Below are 22,023 nucleotides of genomic sequence, written 5' to 3' on the forward strand. Positions count from 1 at the left end.
AGAAAGGCACTGTAGCCAATCAGGGCTGCATGGTCAGAAGAAACAAAAGCACTCCAGTGTTTACATAAGAGGCGGCCATTTTGGAAGGTAGTTGCTTCATGCTCAAGTACGGCCCAACACCAAACACAAATAAAATATGCTCAGGGAGCATAAGTCCCCAAATCAGCGCACTGGAGGGCTAACAAAACAACATTCAATAGCAGTGTATGCAGACGAGAGTGCTCCCGACGAGGGAAGGCACAGGGAGGATCCAGCCACAAAAATAGTGCACCCTTCCTCTAAGGGAACCTCCCATAGGTCAGGCCTGCAGGTATTACATTGGGAAACCACAGTAACACAATCATACAAATCCTCCTCAGGCAGCACACGCGCTGGTAACAATGAGCAACATTAAGAGGGCCCACACACGCCAATTTGATGGAATGGCCTCTAAGGAATGTTTCCTCATAGCGCAGATATGTTTTGCATCTTACTTTGTAACAGCAAGGAATGCACAGCATGTGGGACCCCTACCAGTAAAGGGGATCCTATAACAATTGCAGCCATTATCTTGGTGTGCAACACTGTTGCTGAGCCTGCTCGCAAACCAGCTGGAAAGCCCAGTGCCTCTGTATCTAGAGGAGTACAAAAATATGCAATGGGGTGGGACTTGCCCCCATGATCTGGTGCAAGTACTGCAGATGCTATTTCCAAACACTATTACATGCACTTTGCACATTCTGTGCTGAAATAGCATAATACAAAATACAAGGTTGGCAATACCATACTACTCCTAAAAAACATCTTAATTAAGCTTTGGTAGTTAGTGGTGGCATGGTCTTTATTCCATTTACTCTGGACAGATCTGAGGCCCAATTACCAGGCGTTAAGATGTGTCCCAAATATTTCACTTCAGGATGACAAAACTGGAAATAGATGGGCCCTTCTTATGGCTAGAGTTAGCTAGACCGCTCAACAAATGACCTCCATTTGTGCTGCTGCTTGATCAGGGGACGAAGTAATAGTACGACAATGTACTGAATGAGTGTGGGGGTCTCCTAGGAAACCAAGCAATGCAGTGTCGGCATGCAGTATTCTGGAGAAGATAGTAGGGGAGTGCATGAATCCCTGGGGGAGCCTAGTCCAGGTAATTTAACGATTTTGGTATTTCCTCTCTCCTTGAAAGGAGAAGGCAAAAAGGAACAGAGACTAGGGTCCAACTGGCGCTGAGAAAAATGCAGAGCATAACTCAACTACACTGTAAAAGGTGGTCCTTGAGGGGATTGCTGAGAGAACAGTCTGTGGATTGGGCACCATTGTGGTCACAATCGCATGAATTACCCTCTAGCTAGTCTCCATTCTATAGTTACCCCACCCTTACGCAATGGGAACACGAGCATGTTACAAGAAGAAACAGTGTGAAGAACTATAGCTTGGGTCAATAATGTAATGGTCATTTGTATAGCGCCTTTCACCATTGGTACGGTGTCAACTGCACTGCTGGTTGAACTCCCTTGAGGGACAGAAGTCCAGGTATGGAAAATGAGTCAGTTATAGAATGTTTGTTACTGTCTCAAATATTGTATCCCTTTTTGTCACAATCTCCTCCATGTCCAATCTTAAATTATGTTTGTGCCATCATCCTCTCCCATCAACGGGTTCTTGAAATGTTGGGGGGCAGGCTGCCTTAGTTCTTACCGTTTGAAGCTGCTCCGGCGTGAGTACTTTTTTAAGTAACCTTTACAGATTTGCAGTATTAGTTCCCCGACACACGTCTTAGGGTTTGCATGAAGTGGTGGGAATGAATCCTTAAAGGACATCTAGTGTCCAGGCACATTGGTACGGCACTTTGGACCCGCCCCCCGTGAATGCTGCAATTATTCTGGGTTGCATGTTCTTCCACAGGTGCCCCTTCCAAATGTGGTAGGTTTCCTTGCATGGGTGGTGGTGCACCCAACTCTTCACCTTTCTCCAATTTGTTTAAAACATCTTTCAGTAGTTCTCGGTTGGTGTTTTTACCAGTGTTTGACATGTCTTCACTCAAGTTCTCTTCAAACTACTTATATTGAGTTAATACTACCTGCCCCTTGTTCCTTCTGTGTTCCCTTAATTGTCGGGGAGTTATTGAGGTGGGAGTGTCATCCCTAGACAGGCTTGTTGTGTGATTCTGTATTCTTTGTACTGTACGTGGCACTCCGGGGGAGGAGTGGGGGGTAGTAAGTGATGGGACCTGTATGTGGGGCGATGGTGTAGGAATTGAGGTGGTGGGGCTGAGAGAGGTGGCAGTTCCCGTGCCGCTGGAGGACAGTATATATGGGGTAGGTCGGTGTGAACATTGCTAAGCAGTGCTCAGTTTGATATTTCCTATAATGCAATTTCTTTTCAAATGTTACATTCTCTTCCTTGCGTTTTTGTAAAGGCTCCGGTGCCTTATGTGCAGTTTCTTTAGACCACAGGGTAAATGCGGATCAATCCTTTGGGTGTACTTTATATAACTGAGTCTCTAATGGGACATAAACAGAGTTCAACTGTCCTACATTTAACATCCCCGTTTGTGGAAACATTTTAGTCCCCTGGCCAGCTGCAGTAGTATATTTATGCCATTTAGCAAGCTTCACTTAATCCTCACAATATGCCTCAAGGTTTCCTGCAGAACGGAAGCATCAAATCCACATCGAGGACAGTGTGAATGTGCTTTGTGTTGCCCATAGAGAAGAGAACGGAACTTGGTGAACATTGTCCCAGGGAGAGGGAAAATGCCTTAGAGATAAAATAGACAACAAAAAGCTGTTCAAACCTAAAACTAATTAGCTTACTAACAAACTTCCCTGGGCCATCTTCTCAGACCCAAGACTGCCATATTAAATGAAATGAGATAGCAGGGTAAAAAGGTTGCGCAGAGCGGCAGCTGGGCAGGACACAGATGATACTTACCCTGGTGCCAGAGGGCTCACAAACCCGCCAGACCTCAGCAGCTGGTCGGCTCGCCCTCAGCAAAATTTGAAAATCACAGGACATCAAGCGCTTGTGTTCACATTCCTTGGCAGTCTTTACTTCAGAGGGAATTAAGGGAAAGGATGCAAATATTCTGCTAGGACAAACTGGATCCACACACCATTTGTAATTAGTACAATGCACAATAAGTTTATTGTTCCAAGAACTTATATAGCTAAAAACCACAGAGAAATATACAATAGAAAACAAAAATACACATGTATCGTCACATCGTCTAAGGAGGATAGCTCAGGGGCAACGTGCTCGCCTTGGAAGCAAGACGACACGGCGCAACACAGGTTCGATCCCTTGGTCCGCGCTTAGAAACCTCTGGGTATTAAGCGCGCTGTAAATAACCTATCATATCATAATTTCAAAAGCTGAAAAAATAATGTTGAAGGCCGAAATAAAGCGGTCATTCTGTTTGTGGCTTATCTAAGAATCACTTAGCAACCTTGGTTCTTAGTACCCACTGTAATATCACACACAATGAGGTTTGCCGACTGCTGGAGTTCGCAAGCGGCCTTGTCCTAGTCTTCGCACTCCTCATTATGTGATCACGTACAGGTTACCAGAATGAACACTATTTATAATGCAAGTGTTTAAAACCAGCAATTTAAGATGGTGAAGTGTAATTAACAAAATGGCAACCTCACAACATAGCCCGTTGATCTGCGTCTTCTGTAGCTGCTCCGTGCGAAACCATTGACAAAAGGTTTGTCTGAATTTCTTTGGTTGCAAAAAAAGCATTGTAGTTCTAGATGGAAAGACAGTGTAAAAAGCCCTATCCACTGGAGTGGAAAACGCGCAACAACAACAAAATAAGAGTGCATTAATTTCATGGCCGCTGCCGGAGTGGTATCTCCCTGGCATTTTTAATTAATATATTCAACCAGCAGGATCAATGAATACAGCCCATGGCCGTACACGCCAACCACAAGCTGCTACTGAACAAGTGCACTAGGAAACTGCAGAATATTATTTAGCAGTACAGGAAAGATAACTGATGAACAGAGGTCAAGAATAAGAAAAATATTCAAGAAAATGTTTAATGTCGCGCTGCCTACTAATACTAGTACGGTAACGTTTCAATAATGGGCATGCTATACTTAACTGTGCACAGTCTCAAGATTATTGATATTTTATTTGTATCACGCTCATACAAATGTGTTTCAGAGCGCGACGAGGCATGGGAGGGGGACCAAAGGAGAACAAGAACCACGATTTTACTAGGCCCAGTGAAATTGAGAATGCGCAAGTGCTGGGGAAAGGGAGAAGTGGAAAGTGCTGAGCAAAGGAATACAAAAACAAACAAAAAAACTGGTAGTGCAGCCAGCAGGTGGCAAGTGCTAGTTTTAAGGCAACAGACAGGGGGTGTCTGGTAAGTGCAGAAAAAAAGGGGGGTGGGGAACGGCAGGGTTACAGATACAGACCCAAGTGCTAGGGTTGCCAGGAGGCAGTGTGGGTGCGTGGCAGGGTGAGCAGGTAACTGGGCACGAAGTCAGAGGGTAACCAGGTGCACAATGCCGAAACAGAACAGATCAACAGGGGAAAGGAGGAGTGAAGGTAGAAGCAAATCGGAAGGGCTCAAAGTGCTTCTGGAACCAGAGATGGTGCTCCTCAAGTTTCAGAGTGGCAGAGAGGCTGTTCGAGAGGGAGGCCCCAGCCGAGGACAATGGTAGATTATGATCTGACCAATAAAACATGTTTTTACACATTTGAGGGATGCGTATGTTGGTTTTTAGCTTTAATGTGTTGCACCATTCAATACTTTCCGTCACCTGAAAAGATTCCAGATGTAGAGGTTGTTGTAATCCAGGCTCATTCAAATCCCAGTACTAGACCTCAGGAGCCTCATTGGCAGACAGACTGGGTTGGGAGGGGTACTTTGCCCATCTCATCTTGCTGAACACACTCAATCAGTAGAATAGGTGGAAACTCATAAGAGTAAGGGAAATGACCAATTAATGCAAAATTTTTCACCCAGATTATTTGAATGATAGAACTGGGAGGTAAACTGGTCTTCATTTTTTCTTTTTCTAAGATGAACACATTTAGGTCTAGTGGAATCCAACTTTCAAACACCAACTGTAAGAGGCTCTAGGTCCCATTCGGGACCTTAACTGTATTTTTAGTAATTTACTTATTGTTCTTTTCAAATGTTGACTAGAATGCAGCCACAGGTTGCGATAGCAAGGAGAAGAGCAGAAGATTTCAATGGGACACCCTTTTTTTTTTGCTTTTTCTTTTAACTGGTCCTGACCGTTTGAAGGTTAGTAAAGCGTTTAGCTTTACTTCCCTTTCATGCATTATGTGTTAACCCGACTACTTGGGTTGCATGCCCCAAGTGTCCCCGGACTGCCCGGTGGACTGACCAGCTCCCTCATGTATTACCTCGCTGACTGCATGAGGAACTGCATTATGCCCCAGGACCTGGGGATAGCCAGCGTGTGCCATAAGATCCCTTCTCCCGAAAGTCAGCGTCCTAGCATCAAAAGGAGGCTAAGCTGGAGCAGTTTCTGTGACTGTGCCTGGAAGATCTCCCGTCAGCACCTGCAAATACTGATCAACACTGGAATTCTGCTTCATCCATCCCGTGAAGTGTCCTGCAGGGGTCTGCACTGTGACAGTCTGCATTCTTCAACGTTCTGGCATTGCATCTTGTAGTTGGTCCAGACCAGAAGAAGCACTTGTTCCTGCAACCCCTGGGATAGCGTTGGGTCTTGGGATAGAGGGGAGAACTTAGCTTGGAACCGTTTTAACTGACCATCACAAGCTCATTGCATCCGGTGTTAGAATACCTGCAGAAACATGTACTGGAACCTGACTTTTGGACACTAGGTCCCATACATTTTAGGGCTTGAGTAAACGTGAATTGGGATTGTATTGGTTCCATTCGTTTTATCTGCATTCAATTACATACCAAGTTACTTATTTATGCATTAGATGAACCTACTGGTGAATGAATAGATTTGCAATATATAATTGTGTGATAATACCTGCTAGTTTAATTGCTTAGTGCCTTCATAAGGCCCAATAAAACAGGTGTATTTTTATGCATGGACTGCCTATGCTGATTTATTGTGTTTTATTCTGTGCAAACACTGAGACCCTAGACCATTGTCACTCAACTCCTGAGACATACCCTTGACTGCTCTTCCGAATACCTCGATTGGGTTTTGGTTAACCTCAGACCCCCAGTTAACCATAACTAGCCTCCTAATCCCTGCCCATCCCCCACCACCCAGTCAAGGTTGATTTTGGAAATCCATCTTAACAGTGTGCTTCTGCTAGAGTCCTTCCGGAAGCGCGGGTGTATACACTTAGTGCTGACAAACATCAGACCAGAGCTGTGGATAATGCATGCAGCTTTAAAAATTGTATTCTTTTTGTGACAGGGATCCAATGAAGTGAATTTAGTTCAGGGAAAAGTTTTATCTCAATAGATGAGGTGGAGCAAGCGTCTGGCTGCAGAATTCTGTACCCTTTGGGGGCGGATGAGTTGCTTGGAGTGGAGGCAGAGGCTGTTACCTTAGTTCCGGGGAGTAGAAATTCGTTGACACCAATGACTGCTGGGAAGAGAGGAAGGAGATTATGCAACATAGGAGCTTAAAAAAAAAAGCATGTCTTGATATTTGGGCTGAGAGGGAAAGGTTTTGATTGACCATGTGAAGGATCTTGGCTTTGTCTTCAGATGTGGAGAGACATTTTCCCTTCCAATGGTGGTCGGCCAGAGGTGTTCACTCCAAAGGTTGGGGCTGTTTCCAGTTAGTAGGATTTGTTTTTTGAAGGGGGGTTTGGAAATTAAGACAGATCGTTAGCTGCACACCATGCCTGAATGGCGGACAGGCAGTCCGATATGAGAGGAGGTAGAAGAGGGAAGTTTGAAGGAAAGCCATTCGTCACCGGCATAACACTGGAAATGAGGAGCTCCTGTGAGCAAGAGGGGCGAGAGGGAAATTTAAGAGCCATGGCAGCGGGAGAGCGCCCTGGGGGGATGCCACAGGTAGAGCGAGTAGAGTAGTGGTGGAGGAGGAGAAAGAGCCCACTTGCAGCTGGGAAGGGCAGTTAGTGAGGAACGAGGTCAGTCAATCCACTGCCCTGTCAGTGAGGCCGAGGGTGTCACAGTCGGTTTGGTTCTATGTCATATTTTAGGGGGCCTGCAAAAAGTGAAAATATTCTTCTCTTGACCCTCATCCTCTATGCCCGGATGACTTCTAAAATCGGAGGGGGATCCACCCCTCCAAACCCCTCCCTCCTCACCCCCCCGACATCTCATTCCCTAAAACACAAACACTCAAACACACGCAGACACACAGCAACACTTACTTGTTATCCCGAGCCTGTCAGCCCCTGTGTGCACTTGTGCGCGGCAGGGGTATGACAGTTTGATTTAGAAACACCTCTCTGTGAGGTCACAGATCAGACTTTCTAACTCTATCCTCTGAATTTGTGCTATTAAAAACTATTTTTTCACTTTGTACCATCGTTTTAGGATGATAGAATGGTTGACCGTGTCAAAGGCAGAGAAGAGATCATGGAGAATGAGAACAGCGGGAGATTTGTAGTCAATATTTGTGAGCATGGTTTCACAGGTGTTCAGGAGAGCAGTTTCCATGCCTTTGGATTCCCGGGATACAGATTGATGGACATGAAGGCAATCAACAAGATGTCAGGTTTCGCTTCAGCTTACAAGCTAGGAAAGGTCCTTGGCAGCTTAGGACAGGTGTGAAATGCAAGAAACAAGCTGGATTCTGTTGAGAAAGCTGTAACTCTTGTTTTCCTTAACATGTACACTGTAGGATACATGGGTTGTCCCAGTTCAAGATGGTGCCAGCAGTTTTTAGAGTTGATGGTTCTACAACTCCAGTGAGGTAGTTTGGAACCTGGAGAGAGGTTCTAAACTTACTTTTATTCAGACAACCAGCAGAGAAGTACACAGTTATTTGAGCACCAGAGAAATATCCATAGAAAATATTTCAAAGGGAAACTAGTGAAGACCGGATCAAGTTAACAGTGCAGAAACTAGGAGAAGGCACAGACAACTTTAGCAACAGGAAGCTAAGTGAAAATTCATAGGTGCAGAGGCACATTAGAAATGTGTAAATATTAATTATCCACATTCTGTTCATGAACTAGCTGTGGCACTGAGCCAGTGGTGTACCAAGTAATGTTTATTAAGTCTTCATAGTGTTGCACGGGTGTAATTTGAAGATTTCAAGGGGGAGCAGGAACAGTTTTAAAACTACGAACTAAAGACGACAATGCGCACATTAACTATGGAAGTAGTGTGCAGAAAAAGTCAAAAGCAACTAAATAAGGTTTGTGTGAGGTGCACATACTAATAGTTAATTTTAGGGCGCAAGGCAGCAAAGCCGTAGTTTTCTTTTTTAACTCTTCTAGACTTCGTAGAAGCGTACAAGAGCCGTAAAGCCTTGGAGAAAAGGACCCTACAACAGGCGCAAACTAGACATGCGCGTCACAACAGAACTTTGCAAAAGGTGCATTTTCTTTTCGGCTTGCACATTTTCCACAGAAGTAGTCGCGGTTTATCCCGTGCCTGCGTAAACAGTGTGCAGTACTTCAGAGAGCAGCGCGGAACAAGGAATTACATTACTGAAGAAGCGGAAAGCTAAGTGACCAGTGTAGTCAATAAGAACTAGGTTATACAGTGACACTTTAGAAGTTGAATAAGTGATACACAACAGTTTTAGGCCATTTATATTTGTTTAGAAAGTGAAGCTCAAGTTAAGCAATTTAGAGATCGTGGCAAGACATCTTTCAGGAACAAGGTTAAGGAAGAGTTCACGGAGAGGAAAGTTTTCAGTTTAACTAAATTGCATTCAGTTGCAAGGAGACAAGCACACAAAAAATCTTTAGAGGAAGAGAAGAACGTTTTCAGTGTTCGGTTAAGAACACACAATAGCCTTTCTGCAAAAGGCAAAGGATTTCAAGGAAAAATGGGAAAGAAAATATTGTTAATCACTCACACCAGAAATAATTAGTTGGGATATGTGATCCTTTTTTTTTTCCCCCACAAGTCTGAGCAAGTCTTCAATATCTATTGCCAGGCTTCTGAGGACGGCAAGCAGTACCCGTTTGTTTATTTTATCCCCTTCCCCTCAGGGGTGTCGGCCCAGCAATTTTAAGTTCAAGGATTGCAGAGTGGGTGAAGCTAGTGGTTCTGTGGGGCCATCCTCGGCTCCTGCAGGAAATAAGAACTGGGACCAGAAACAAGATCAGTGTGGAGGGTCAGTTGGGGGGGGAAGGACTGGGCAGGGGGAGGACCAGCTTCTCCAAGAGTTTGCCCAGGAAGGGGGTAGTGAAGATAGGTCACTAGTTAGTCGGGCAGGAGGGGTCAGCAAATGGCGTTTTTAAAGAGGGTGCACAAGGGAGTGCTTGAAGGATAGAGAGAGAGCCAGTGGCGAAGGAGGGGTTACAGGTCAGCAAGAGCCAGGGCGAGAGAGGAGAGGTTGTCCGAAATGGTTCTGGAAGAGCAGGGGAGCACCTGTTTGGAGGCGACCTTCATTTATATGAAACTGGAGGCCCAAAGCGTTACAGAGAGCCTCGGAGGGAAGGAGAGAGGTGGAGAACAGAGCTGGGTTAGAGAGTTCCTTGCAGAGTTTAAAGAGTTTGGCTGTGTTAGTGGCTCCAGAGATGCAGGCTTGGATATAGGGCCGCTTCTTGGAGGGGATAGAGAAGCAAAGTTGCCTGTAGAGGCGGCAGGCCAGTTTGTCAAGAGGGTAAACCCAAGGTCGGCCACTTCCGCTCAGCAACTGTGCATTTGCGTTTCAGAGATGCCAGATCGGTATCGTAAGAGCTGTTTTTGTAGGCCGTTTTAGGCGGATACTCAGGACAGGGGCAAGGATGTCAAGGGTGTTGGAGATAGAGAGGTGCAGGTTAGCAAGAACAGAGTCAGAGGGAGAGTCAGACGTGGAGCTCGGAGGGGGGACGGAGGTGGAGGAAAAAGCAGCAACTGACTCGCTTCATCGGTCGAAGGACGGCGAAGGAGGCTGGCAGTGCTGGGGGTATCTCGTATAGAGGGCACAGGGCCCCAGGCGGGAGGAAAGGAGAGTGGTCAGAGAAGGAGAGGGGGGGATGGGGATGTCACCAGAAATAAGGGTGTTCAGAGGGACTGGCAGAGTGGGTCGGGCCTCAAGGAAGTACAGAGAGAGGAGTCACAGGGGACAGGAAACGGGTGGATGATTCAAGGGAGTCGAGGTGGATGTTGAAGTCCCCAAGGAGGAGGCATTTGGAAGAAGAGGGAGGAAGTGGGGTCGGCCCATTCAGACAGGGAGAGAGAGATGACAAGTTACTTACCCCTGGTAACGTTCTTTCGACTGGATGTTCCTCCCACGGATTACTCATCTTTAATATCCGATATCCAGCTTCAGCTGCTTCAGAATTTATTTTACAGCAGAGGGCGCTGTGCGTCGCCTCCATGTCCCTCCAGGCCTCCGTCTCGAGGAGGATGTCATCGAAGGTATATATAGCATGCGCAGCACCCGTTGCCTTCAGTTTTTTTCCTGTACAGTAGAAATACTCACATAACCACAGGAAAGACTGTACTCCGCCTTGAAGGAACGAAAGCTAATAGCATGGGATATTCTACTGTGGGATAGGTTGGGAGGGCGATGAGGAATAAGTGAGGAACATCCAGTCGAAAGAACGTTACAAGGGGTAACTAACTTGTTCTCCAAATGGATTGTGTCCTCCCACGTATTTATTAGACTCCAAAAGCAGTATTTGATTTGGTGGAGGGAGTAGAATTAGAGTTTAATGGTTTTCATGAACCAAGTGCAGGACTGCTTTTCCAAAGATAGCATCCTGACCGAGGGAAGATTCCAGGCAGTAATGCTTTGTGAACGTGTGTATAATGGACCACGATGCCGCTTTACAAATACTTTATCTGTACGCCCCTTTGCAGGGCTTTAGAGGTAGCCATGCCCCTGATGGAATGGGCCCTTAAACTTCAGGAGCATCCTTCCTTGCCAGACTAACATTCTGAAATGGCCAGAATCATCCATCTGGATAGGTCTGTTTAGTAACAGCCTGACCCAGTTTGTGGCCCGTACAGCCAATGAAAAATTGATCAATAGAGTTTTGAGAGACTAGATATATAAAAGCTTAGAGCTCTACAAGGGTCCAACCTAAGTAACCTCTCCTCCTCCTTGCGAGGATGAGGGGCGGGGGCAATAGAAAGAAGGCAAACAAATGTTTGTCTCATGTGGAAATCAGAAATGATTTTGGGTAAAAATGAAGGTATAACCCTTGGAACAAGTCGATCCTTATGAAAGATAGTAAAGGGTGGCTTGGACAAAAGTGCCTGCAACTCGCTCACTCTACGGGCTGATGTTAGAGCTACTAATAGAATGGTTTTAAAGGTTAATAACCTTAAGGGAAATGAGTGTAAAGGTTCAAAAAGGTGCACACATTGTAAATGTAAGAACCAAATTAAGGTCCCAAACTGGAATCTTAATTCCAGTTTGGGACGGAGTTGGAGGGAACATGTTGGTGAGCCCCTTTAGAAATTGTGTCACCAGTGGAATTTTTAAGTTTAACATTCCTCCGACGAGCGCTTAAATATGGACAGCGCCGCCAAATAGCCTTTAATAGTACCAATTTGGAGACACAGATTGGCTAAAGAAAGCAGAAAGGATAAAACATCCACTGTTTTACATAGAAAGGGATTTACATTCTTTTCTCTGCACCAGTTGCAGAATGTATTCCAACGACAACGGTACAAAGACTTTGTTGCTGGCCTTCTGGCCGAAAGCAAGATCTCCATTACGTCATCGGGAGGTCCCAATCCTTGTATCTCAGTCTTTCAGAAACCAAGCATGGAGGTTGAGTGTTTTGACCTCTGGATGGAGAACCCAGCCCTCCACTCGCGAGAGAAGGTCCTCTCTTTGTGGAAGACGTATTGGAGGACAGATGGACATGTCCAGAAGGTCTGGGTACCACGTCGTCCTGGCCCAATCCAGGGCAATTAGGATCATGCGTTTCTCAAACTTTCTCAACCTCCTGATCACGTGAGGAATGACGGGTACTGGAGGAAACGCATACAGGAGTGGAAATTCCCAGTCCACTACAAATGCCTCCTAGAGCTACTCTCGAGGGAAATTCCATGAAGCAATACAGTTTGCATTTCTGGTTGACACCGGTTGCGAATAGATCCACTTGCTGGGTTCTCCAAAGGGTGAAGATCTCTTGAAGGACTTCTGAGCTAGAGAGACTGCTCTGCCTGCTCAGAGCATCCGCCGCTGTGCACTCCTCTCCAGAGAGATGAACTGCTGATAGGGAGATTCCTTCTTGAATTGGCCAGTACCAAAGCTGCATTGCCTCTCTGCACAGTGGTAGTGACCCTACACATACTCTTGTTGAGGTAGTACATGGCCACTAAGTTGTCCGTCATTATCTGGACATTCTTCCCCCGTACAGAGGGCACAAAGGCCTTCAGCGCTGGTCTGATTGCCCTCAGCTCCAAAAAACTGACATGTAGTTTGAACTCCGATGGAGACAAACGACTGCTCACTGTCAGATCGTTGGTGTGGGCTCCCCACCCCTTGAGTGAGACATCCCTTACTATTGTTAATCTCTGGCCATGGTTGCCAAAAAGGTTCTCCTTCAGAATGTTGTCCTCGCAGGCCCATCACAGAAGATCCTGTGAGACCCTGCTTGGAACCTGAAGTAGGTCCGACATCTTTCCTGATAACTGGGACCATTGAGTTCTGAGAGCCAATTGAAGGGCTCTCGTGCTCAAGTGGGCCTCTGGCACCAGAGAAATGCAGGATGCCATGAGACCAAAAAATAAAGAAAAAATAAAAAGGCTGAAAGACACTGGGCAGACATTTGGTGACCATCTGTAGAATGTCTTAAGCCCTCACCTCAGGTGGCAAGCTCTTTCCCAAGGATTTATCCAGAACAGCTCCGATGAATTGGAGTTTCTGAGAAGGTGTCGTATGGGACGTTTTGTAATTGAGGGAGAAGACCAGTCTGAGAAGAGAGTGGCAGGTGACCTTGAGATGATCCAGGACTTGTTCGGGAGAACGCGCCCTGATCAGCCAATTGTCCAGGTAGAGGTAGATGGGATTGATTCGCCACCACTACCGCCATCAGTTTGAAGAAAACCCTCGGGCGGAGGTCAGCCTGAATAGCAGAACTCTAAATTGATAATGAGAAGCACCAACTGCGAACCTTAGGTATTGTCTGTGCTTGTGATGGATAGGCCCATGAAAATAAGCATCCCGAGGGTCCAATGATCCAATGACACCATCCAATGCTGGGGTTGGAGGGCCCGAAGGATCTGAGAAAGTGTGACCATCTTGAAATTGCCCTTCCTGAAGTATCTCAAGTCCAAGAAGGGTCTCAGTCCTTCATCCTTTTTGGGTTTTAAGAAATAAGGGGAATACCATCCCATGTTCCTGTCCGCTACAGGCACCGGTTCTATAGTGCCTTTCTCTAGCAGGGTTAAAATCTCCTGCACAAGAAGCAGATCTGGAATCCTCAAAGGGTGGTTCACCGGTGGATTGTTCTGAGGTCTCTGTATAAAAGTAAAGCAGTAACTGTGGGATACAGTTTCCAAAGCCTAAGCATCCAAAGTAATGTCTCACCATTCTTCTAGATGCTGAGACAGTCTGCCTCCCACTGGTAAACTGTGACTAAGACCTCAGAGGTTTTGACGCGGCTGATGCAGTGGCAGATGGTAACGCTTTCCCTGCCTGAGCTGGCTTTGCACCTCGTCCTCATCCAGCACAAGGTAATCTTCTTTGGCCCCTTTGACCAGCCATTCCTCTCGTCCTTCCAACTGAGGAGTAGTAGTGAAAAATCTACCCCTCAAGTTTGTCCATTTAGGTTGAAAAGGCTGATGTAGCCTAATAGCGGCACCTAAAGATTTGGCTGCTGCCTTCGTGATCTGCAACTTCAAGACTCTTATTAGCCTAGTTGCCAAAATGGTGAGACCCGCCAAAGGGCATGTTGAGATGTCTGGATTGCACATCCGGTGCAAAACCAGACTACTGCAACCACGCAAGCCTGTGCATAACGGTGCTAGTAGCCATGGCTCTGCTGATGCGGTCAGCAGAATCCAGACCCGACTGAAGAGATTCACACATGGCTTCTTTGCCATCTCTATCTAAGGCTAATAGCCAGTCTCTTTGATCCCCTTCAGGAATGTGCTCTGCTGCCATGGAAATGCAGTCCCATAGAGTGAACGGAGATTTTGCAAGGGTACATGTAGAGTTGGCTGATTTGAGCGCCATACTCCCTGTAGAAAATACCTTGCTTGCCCATCCATCTACTCTTGTCTTCCCTATCTGGAGGGATGGTAGGGTAAGCAGCTTCTTGGATGTTGTTGTAGCTGCCTGTACCACCAGACTCTCTGGAGTGGGGTGTTTCGACAGGTAGTCCGGGTCACTACTGGAAGGGCGGTACTACTTGGTCAAGTTTTTATTTACAGCCGGATTTGTTTCCGGTGTCACCCAATTCGGCGCAACCCTTTTTTCCAAAGCAATATGAAACGGTAAAATAGGATCTGACTGAGGACCCTTATTTAGGACGTCCGTTAGATCATCCGGTTCAAATGGCAATGGAGGCCTACTCCACCCCATATAGTCCACTACCTTGGACATTAGTTTATCAGCATGCTCCCCAGCCTCTGGGCTTCCAAACTCCAACTCAGGTGAGGTGTCCACCTCACTTGCTGTTGGTAGGTTGTAATAGAGGTCCCTCAACCTTCAATTCTCTGATACATTTGATGTACCAAATTGGATGCCAAATGGAGCCTCGTCATCTGAGGGTTAATTCTCCTCATATATAGCAGAGAATTTAAATAGTTTTCTTGTTAGAGGTACATAGATCTTGCCAGGTATGAGAGGTCTTCCCAGGTATGAGAGGTTTTATAAACAATGGATTATACGCTGGAGGAACCGTCGAAACCTTATTCATTGGCTCCATAGGCTTTAGTGGTGCGCTCGTCGTAGATGGCGAAGTTGGTAATGATCGCACAGCTGGCGTCGACGGCGCTGCCAAAGTTGTCGACGACCCCGACTTATGCTTTCGGCTGGAGTGATCCTTTGACGTTATATCATAGAATCGAGGCCTCAACGGCGCCCGATGTGGATCGGGAGAGCAGGATTGAGCTCTAGCCCTTTCCTTCTCGGCTTCATTCAAAGGAGGCTCCTGTTTTTCAAATATTTTGAGCATCTCTGCTCTGAAGGCCTCCCAGTCGGCCGGAGTGGATTTTTTTTTGTTTTAGTCTATCAGAATGTCCCCTGTGATGGAAAACCTTTGTAATAGAAATTCTCTGCAATGTCTCTTTGCTGAAAACCTCCTTGCTCACAGACCATGACCTTCGCCACAGTCCAAAATTAGTTAAAATTGGATTTGTATGAACTACATGAAAATAGTCATCAATAACATGAAGACAGACCATTTAAGGGGTGCTCTTTCATCAGCAAAGCAGTCCTTGGATGCACCAATGGAGACATGTATTCATATACCAAGGCAAGGGTACAACATTGCTCCAACATCTGAGATCTTGTCACTGGCAACAAGTGTTTTGGCGTTGATGCTCCACCAATGCTGGATGTTTCCTCATGCGGTCTACACTTGCTGCATGCAGCAGCGTAGCAAGCCTCAATAAGAAATCAAAGAGGCAGCTGTCCTCCATCAGTTACAAACTGCCTGAAGTAGATCTTGAGACATTTAAACCCCTCCCCTCCTTACAATGAAGGGGCAGCTGGTTTGTTTTCGACTTTCTCTAAGTAACTTCCCTTTTGTTAACAGTTCTGCTCAAGTTCATTACTTGCGTTTTTAGAAGGTTTCTCCGCTCACCTTTGGGTCTGAAGTCTTTGGCAAGGTCTACTTTCAGGACCAGGCAGGAGAGAGCTCAGTCTTCTTCCTCAGGAGGAAGAAGTCAGCAAATGCTAAATTCTTCTGAGTTATCCAGAACCATATTCTTCCTAGATTGTTTGCTGTAAGTCTTAAACAGTGGTGGCAAAGTCGAGCATTAGGGGCCCTCCTTAACAGCTCTCTTCTCGTTCTGGTCAGTTAAATTGTGTTTCTGGGCACCTAATGCAGACAATTCCCTCCCACAAAAGGCGTAAATGATTAAATGTTTTTGAAAAGTAGCACTAGAGAGTACGCCACTGAAATACACATTACTAATTCACTCCTGAGAGGTTTTCAAATACTGCCAATAACAATTTGGAAAAGCAAGAACATTTTCTAAACAAGGAGATATAAGGCATTAAATATTCATGACATTAAATTTATCATTTGTGTAGTTGAGACACAGGAAGAATCAGCATTCCATTGCTTCACGGAATGGCATTTGGGGAACCCAGTGCAATAGATTTTGTGGAAGTCTGCAAGTGAAACTGTTCAAACGGTGTGAATTCAAGACAAATCTGCACAAGCACAGGGAAGGAGGTTTTAAGATGCACTAGTCTTAATTTCTGTCACTTACCCACAATGTTGGGATGCTGCAGAGTTTTCAGAACACTGGCTTCTTCATTCAGTCTCTTTTGGAAAATTATTTGTTGGGACTGGTCACAGCTTCGACTAAGCTTCTTCACAGCCCATGGTGACTGGTGATTACCTTTTGGGGATCTGATTAGACAGTGTAATGTGTTACGAATACATGGCGTGTCCAGAAAAATACAATTAAGCAACAATAATATTTCCATCATTGCGATACATGCCATTCTATGTGTGACCCGAGAAGGAATTTGTCACTTTTTAGCCATCTTCTCAGCAGATTCCACCAAAATAAGGTTTCAATAGAGCACACAATTTGATTAGGGATAAAAAATGAAAATGCTAAAGCGGTTCCACTTAATGTTTCAATTGCAAACTTCAGTTTCCCAGTCCCTTTAACCCATACTATACAAGGTTGAAGATTAGGCGTATAGTTCTCAAATGCGATTCCACGGCTACCTGGTGGGTTTGAGACCCTGGATGTAGTAAGAACGCAGTTTCCGCCATTTAGGAGAATGTGTGCTTCACAAAAGAAAATATGGCACTCTTCAGACTGCCCAATTTTCAGAACTGCCCAATCGGAAACTCCAATCTAGTTTCCAGGTATTGACAGATGTCCACTCATCTTTTAGTTTTGTCCAACATTATCAATCCACAATTTATAGTGACATTACGTTCAAAAGCAATTCCGCTACTGTTCAGGCTGCTAGGTAATGCACCAACATACAGTACATTTATTTGGAATATTTGGAATATAAATTCCCTACAGTAATTTCTGTCGGGCCCATTCAAAAAAACCTTAGGATATACCACTTTGGAGTTCATCTGCATTGAAATTTGGTATTATTGGAGATTATGGGAGATTCAGTCCTGCCGGACTCCAGGCATTTAACACTTACAAACTTAAATAAGATTAATGTACGAATTTGTTTTTATTTATGCGTCTGCAGACAATCAACTTGATTGAAACAAAAACAGAAACTTATGCCCGTACCAAATTATAAACTTTTTCAAAAAACATTTTTTTAATTTTGATCCAAATAAGCTAACCATAAAGTATATTGCAGTTTGTCATTAACTTCAATCAAAACAATCAACAATTATTTTTTAAAACTTTAATTGCTATGCACTACTTCAAAATTAAATTCTTGCTCCAAAATGAATGTTGGAATTCACGTCAATCCTTTTCACCCGTCAAATGCATTACCAATTTCTCCAAATAAAATAGGAGCGCAAAAGTCAGTTCTTTGTCAGAGCCTTCTGCTGTATGCTTCCACCAGTCTTCACCACTCCGGTAGTCCCACTTTGCAAACATCCTACCCATATGAGCAGATCTTAGATTTCATAGTTTCGTGCAATATAACACCAGATGGTTTAATGTTTCGTTTCCCTCATTTTTGTCAATTAAAGAATGTCCTATTGACAAGGTAAACATTTTCTTCTTTTTAAATTTTTATGTAGACAGTATTTTCCCCTTTTTGTTGGGAGGTTTTTCCAGAACCAGACTGGAGGTGTGCAGTCCAGGGAAACCAAGATAGCTGACCTGCAAAGGTGTTTCACTCTTTGTCTAATCAAACTCTCACTTAGTAGCGAGAATGAGAAGTAAGGCTTATTGCACTTATGAGATCAGGGGTTTGGTGTGAGGGACAACTAACATCAAGAGATATTGGCAAGTATTAGAATATATACTATTTATTACAAGTAATTACCCATTAAAGTGAAGTCTCTACAAACTAAGCAAGTCCATTATTTACAGATGCTCTGGCAGGTCAGAAGAAGTAGGCGGACACACGGAGGACATTTCAATGTGGTTTATTCAAACAAGAATAAAGCCCATCTTTCCCCATCACTAGAGGGGATCCCAACCTATATAAACTCAAGGTGCTTGTCAGTCAAGATTCCGAATGAAGATGTCCTTCATCCATAACCAAGTCTCACTGACCCTACCACTATTTGACCAACTTAAAAATTGTACTAGAAAATGGTCTCTCCCTCCTGTTTAGTCTCCTATGGCAATGTCTTAACGCGTTTCCTAGATCTCTTTAATAAGATATCTTCAGATAGTCTTTGATCACCCTCTGGACAAGATCCTGTAGTTCTTTTGTAATGTACTTGGGTTTTCTCTTCCCTCTTGGGATAGTTATTCCACAAGACTGATTCTCTCCGTACATCGACCGTGGAAGGATGAAAGGCAGTTGGTCTTTCCAGGATCCAAACCTATGACCTGCAGATCAAACATTGTAGAATCGAGCCCTGAACAAGCCAAGCCGACCTCCCTTACCAGCAAGTACAAGAAAAACAGAAAAAGAAAAAAATACAGTGGCAGCTGTTTTGCTTATCGATCATGTATAGTCGCCCTAAAGACCACTTTCCAGATTACACAAACCAAAAGTTCTTAGACTCAGCAAGGAAATATCCCACACGTACAATAGTTACAATATAACAGTCTCTATACAGGCCCTTTCTTCACATAAAATGCAAATACATGCACACCACACTGTAAATGAATAGGGTTGGTTATATATACATAAACATAGGTAAAGAGACAAGTTACATCAATGTTAGTGTAGTCGAAGAGAAAAACGTAATCTCGTCTACGACACTACCCAGTCCTGAGGCAGGTAGGTAGAGAGATCACACGCGCTAACTGGGTTTGGGTTCCAATTCTGCTACTACAACCTGGATACCCACTCCCTTTTGGGAAATGGATCCCTGCCCACCATAGGTTGTCAACCGTCCCCGGGCCAAAGGACAAACAGCAAGCATAGGGGCATAGAGTAGACAATTCCAGTTAATAGTGGAAAAATCCAGCTCGCCTCCTGCATGCTCGTTCCCAGCACCCCTTATCATTACACCTGCACAACTATGACTCCCTTCTTGGTGCGTCCTTGATTGAACAATGCACCAACTATCCTCAATAATGAACTCATCTGCTTCTAAATATACACATCAGAACTGTGGCATAACTCCGTTCTGCTAATTGAGCTCACAGAAACGTAGACTTCCATTGCGGTCATGAAAGTGAAGGTCCAAAATGGCTGTGCACTGGCGCCATGTTTTTCAGCTAATTTTTCGCACACCTATTACAGCAGCCTGAAAACAGTACAAAGTCCTGGGAACAGACCCTTCACATGCCCAAGCTATCATAGGACCTATAGCCAGCAGTAAACTAGATTTACGCTAACAGTACATAGGTTAAACAGTGGTTCACACAACCGCTGACAGCCTACAGGACACATACTGCATTACATAGAGGGAGTGAAATGGTTAAACTAGGCCTAGAGGACCACCCAAAAAAATAAAAAATTAAGATAACGTAGTGGGCCCAACTAGGTCCCAGTTCATTACTAGATACATTTGATGTTACTGTGTTTCTAAATTTAAAAAGTGTTCAAGGTTATTCTATGAGAAAATTGTGAGCAACAGGGATTTATTGTATATTGCAGGGATTTTATACATTGTATTTCCTAATACATTACTAGTACCATCTGAAGTCAGTTATTGGTAGAAAACACCAGGGACTCAAGTGGGTAATCAAATAAAAATATCCCATCCCAGAGGAGTACCAGTTAATTTTCAGGAGTTCAAAAGCTTGTAATGGATTTGTCAATTGGACACAATGGGAAATAATCCATACGCATACCATGGTTATAATGGTAAAATGAGTACCAGGTGCTCCTGATAAGATTGGGGTGTGAGAATTTTACTCCCCATTTTTAAATTTGATTTGAGAGTAAATAGGATTTTAACGGAGTAAAAAAAAAAAAAAAAAAAGAAATGTGTTGTCTCATTAACAATGGAGTAAAAGATATGCGACATCCAGCCGAGATGTGCAAACAGTGAAAACTAACGAAATCATGAGCCTGGGCAATAGCCCACAACAGAAAATCTAATTTCTCCAATTAAAAAAATAAAAGCAGAGTGTGCATTAACAAACCCGCTCACAAATGGAACTGATGAGTACTAACACCCTAAGCTCCCCTCGTATGCAAAGAATAGGTAAACTGCAGCATAATCTGTTTAACACTTCACTCACAACAGGCCTAGTGATTAGTTCCATTACGCAGAGTAACTGCTTCCGGAATCAGAAATGTTGCATGCAATAGGATGCGTACAAATTTCCAGCCACGCTACAGTTTGTTCAATTCCCAAAGCATGTTGCAGGAGGAGATGTTAATATTACAGAAGGATAAATTACTCAATAAGTCTTTCATGATTGCCCTAGGGTCTGCACACTCATCTTTTCTGTATATATTTAAAATTTTTAAGAAACCACCCTGACCAATTACGCAGTAAAGCAAACATGACTTAATTGTTTTGAGGTCTGATAGCACAATTGTCTCGATTATCAACGAAAGTCCAAATTTAGTGGAACTAGTGCTACTTAATGGTATGCCAGGGTTGTGATATGATAGTGCAGAGATGTAGGTGCTCAATGCTAAAATCTATCTAATCTCATGGTCAAATGTTGGCTGGCCAGAGTTAGTATTAACTTCCTTCAGAGGTCAGTAAACAGACTAATCGACTGAGGTAATAATAATCACAGTGCTTAAAAATAGGCGGAATCCTGAATGGCATGAATACTTAAGCAATATGCCCCGAGCCGCGGGGGCATTACTGAGACAGGTAATTTCCTGGGGCCCATAGTTTTGGGCCAGAGCGAAGCTGTGTGGTAATACGACGGAGGGCAAGTCCAGTGTACATGGGACCCTTAGCTGTAAAAAGATATTTGTGGAACCAAAAAAACAAAATAATAAATCTCCCTGCACCCTCAAAAACAAAAAAGGTCTAGCGCCTGAACCAGCCTCGACCTCGCTAAAACCTTATGCAGAGGTTCAAATTAAAGCACAACGCGAGATAAAAAGAAAAAGGAAAAATCAGGCAACTCAACCACAGAAAATATCGAGTTGGAAGATGACACATATGATCACGTGCATACGAAGAAGTGTGATACAAGTGCACAGCGAAAGCGTACAGAGTGTCCTGAAGACAGCTTTGAAAGAGCCCAGAAAACAGATTGGGTCACACTGGTGTTTTGTTCGAAATTAGAAACTCAAATTGTACACACAAACGATGTCAGGGCATATGCCCATACATTGATCTGGCATTAGCTATTCACTTATGCTACTAACCCCAGATAAGATTGTCTTGAAGAAAAATATATAATCTATAATTCGGAAAGTAAATGTCTCAAACAGTAATTGGACATGATCTGCTTGGATAATGATTCTGACAGAATTTTTTTATCATTTGTTATAAAAATGATATATGTTCTGTACTGACCTACTGTACCATTATTGAATTTAATTAATATAGTTGTACAGGGTGTAGACCAGGGCTTCTCCCGCAGCCTAGTTTTGTAGAACCTGGGTAGCTATCTGTGGAAATTGCTTCTTTAACGCTTGGATAAAGGCAATTTATCTATGCTGTTGTTGCTTGACTTATCGCCCACGTTCTACCTGGTTGACCAATCAATTTTGGTCACCAGGTTGGAAGAAGTGGCCAATTTTTCCCCCGAGTGCATCTCGCTGGGTAGCCTCATTCCTGGACAACAGGGAGATATGAGTATTT

The 22,023-nt window shown here is 44.2% G+C and overlaps 1 protein-coding gene across 1 annotated transcript in view; it reads right to left on the minus strand.

Moving 5' to 3' along the window:
* The window catches only part of PBK (PDZ binding kinase), a 192,208-nt gene that overhangs the window by 80,794 nt on the left and 89,391 nt on the right, over nt 1-22,023 (minus strand). The window contains exon 5 of the mRNA XM_069605635.1: nt 16,442-16,584. Coding sequence (XP_069461736.1) covers nt 16,442-16,584 — 143 coding nt within the window. The remainder of the gene's footprint in view (nt 1-16,441; nt 16,585-22,023) is intronic.

Source organism: Ambystoma mexicanum, chromosome 4p, assembly GCF_040938575.1.
Source record: "Ambystoma mexicanum isolate Mex_15411 chromosome 4p, UKY_AmexF1_1, whole genome shotgun sequence".
In the NCBI taxonomy this organism is placed as follows: Eukaryota; Metazoa; Chordata; class Amphibia; order Caudata; family Ambystomatidae; genus Ambystoma; species Ambystoma mexicanum.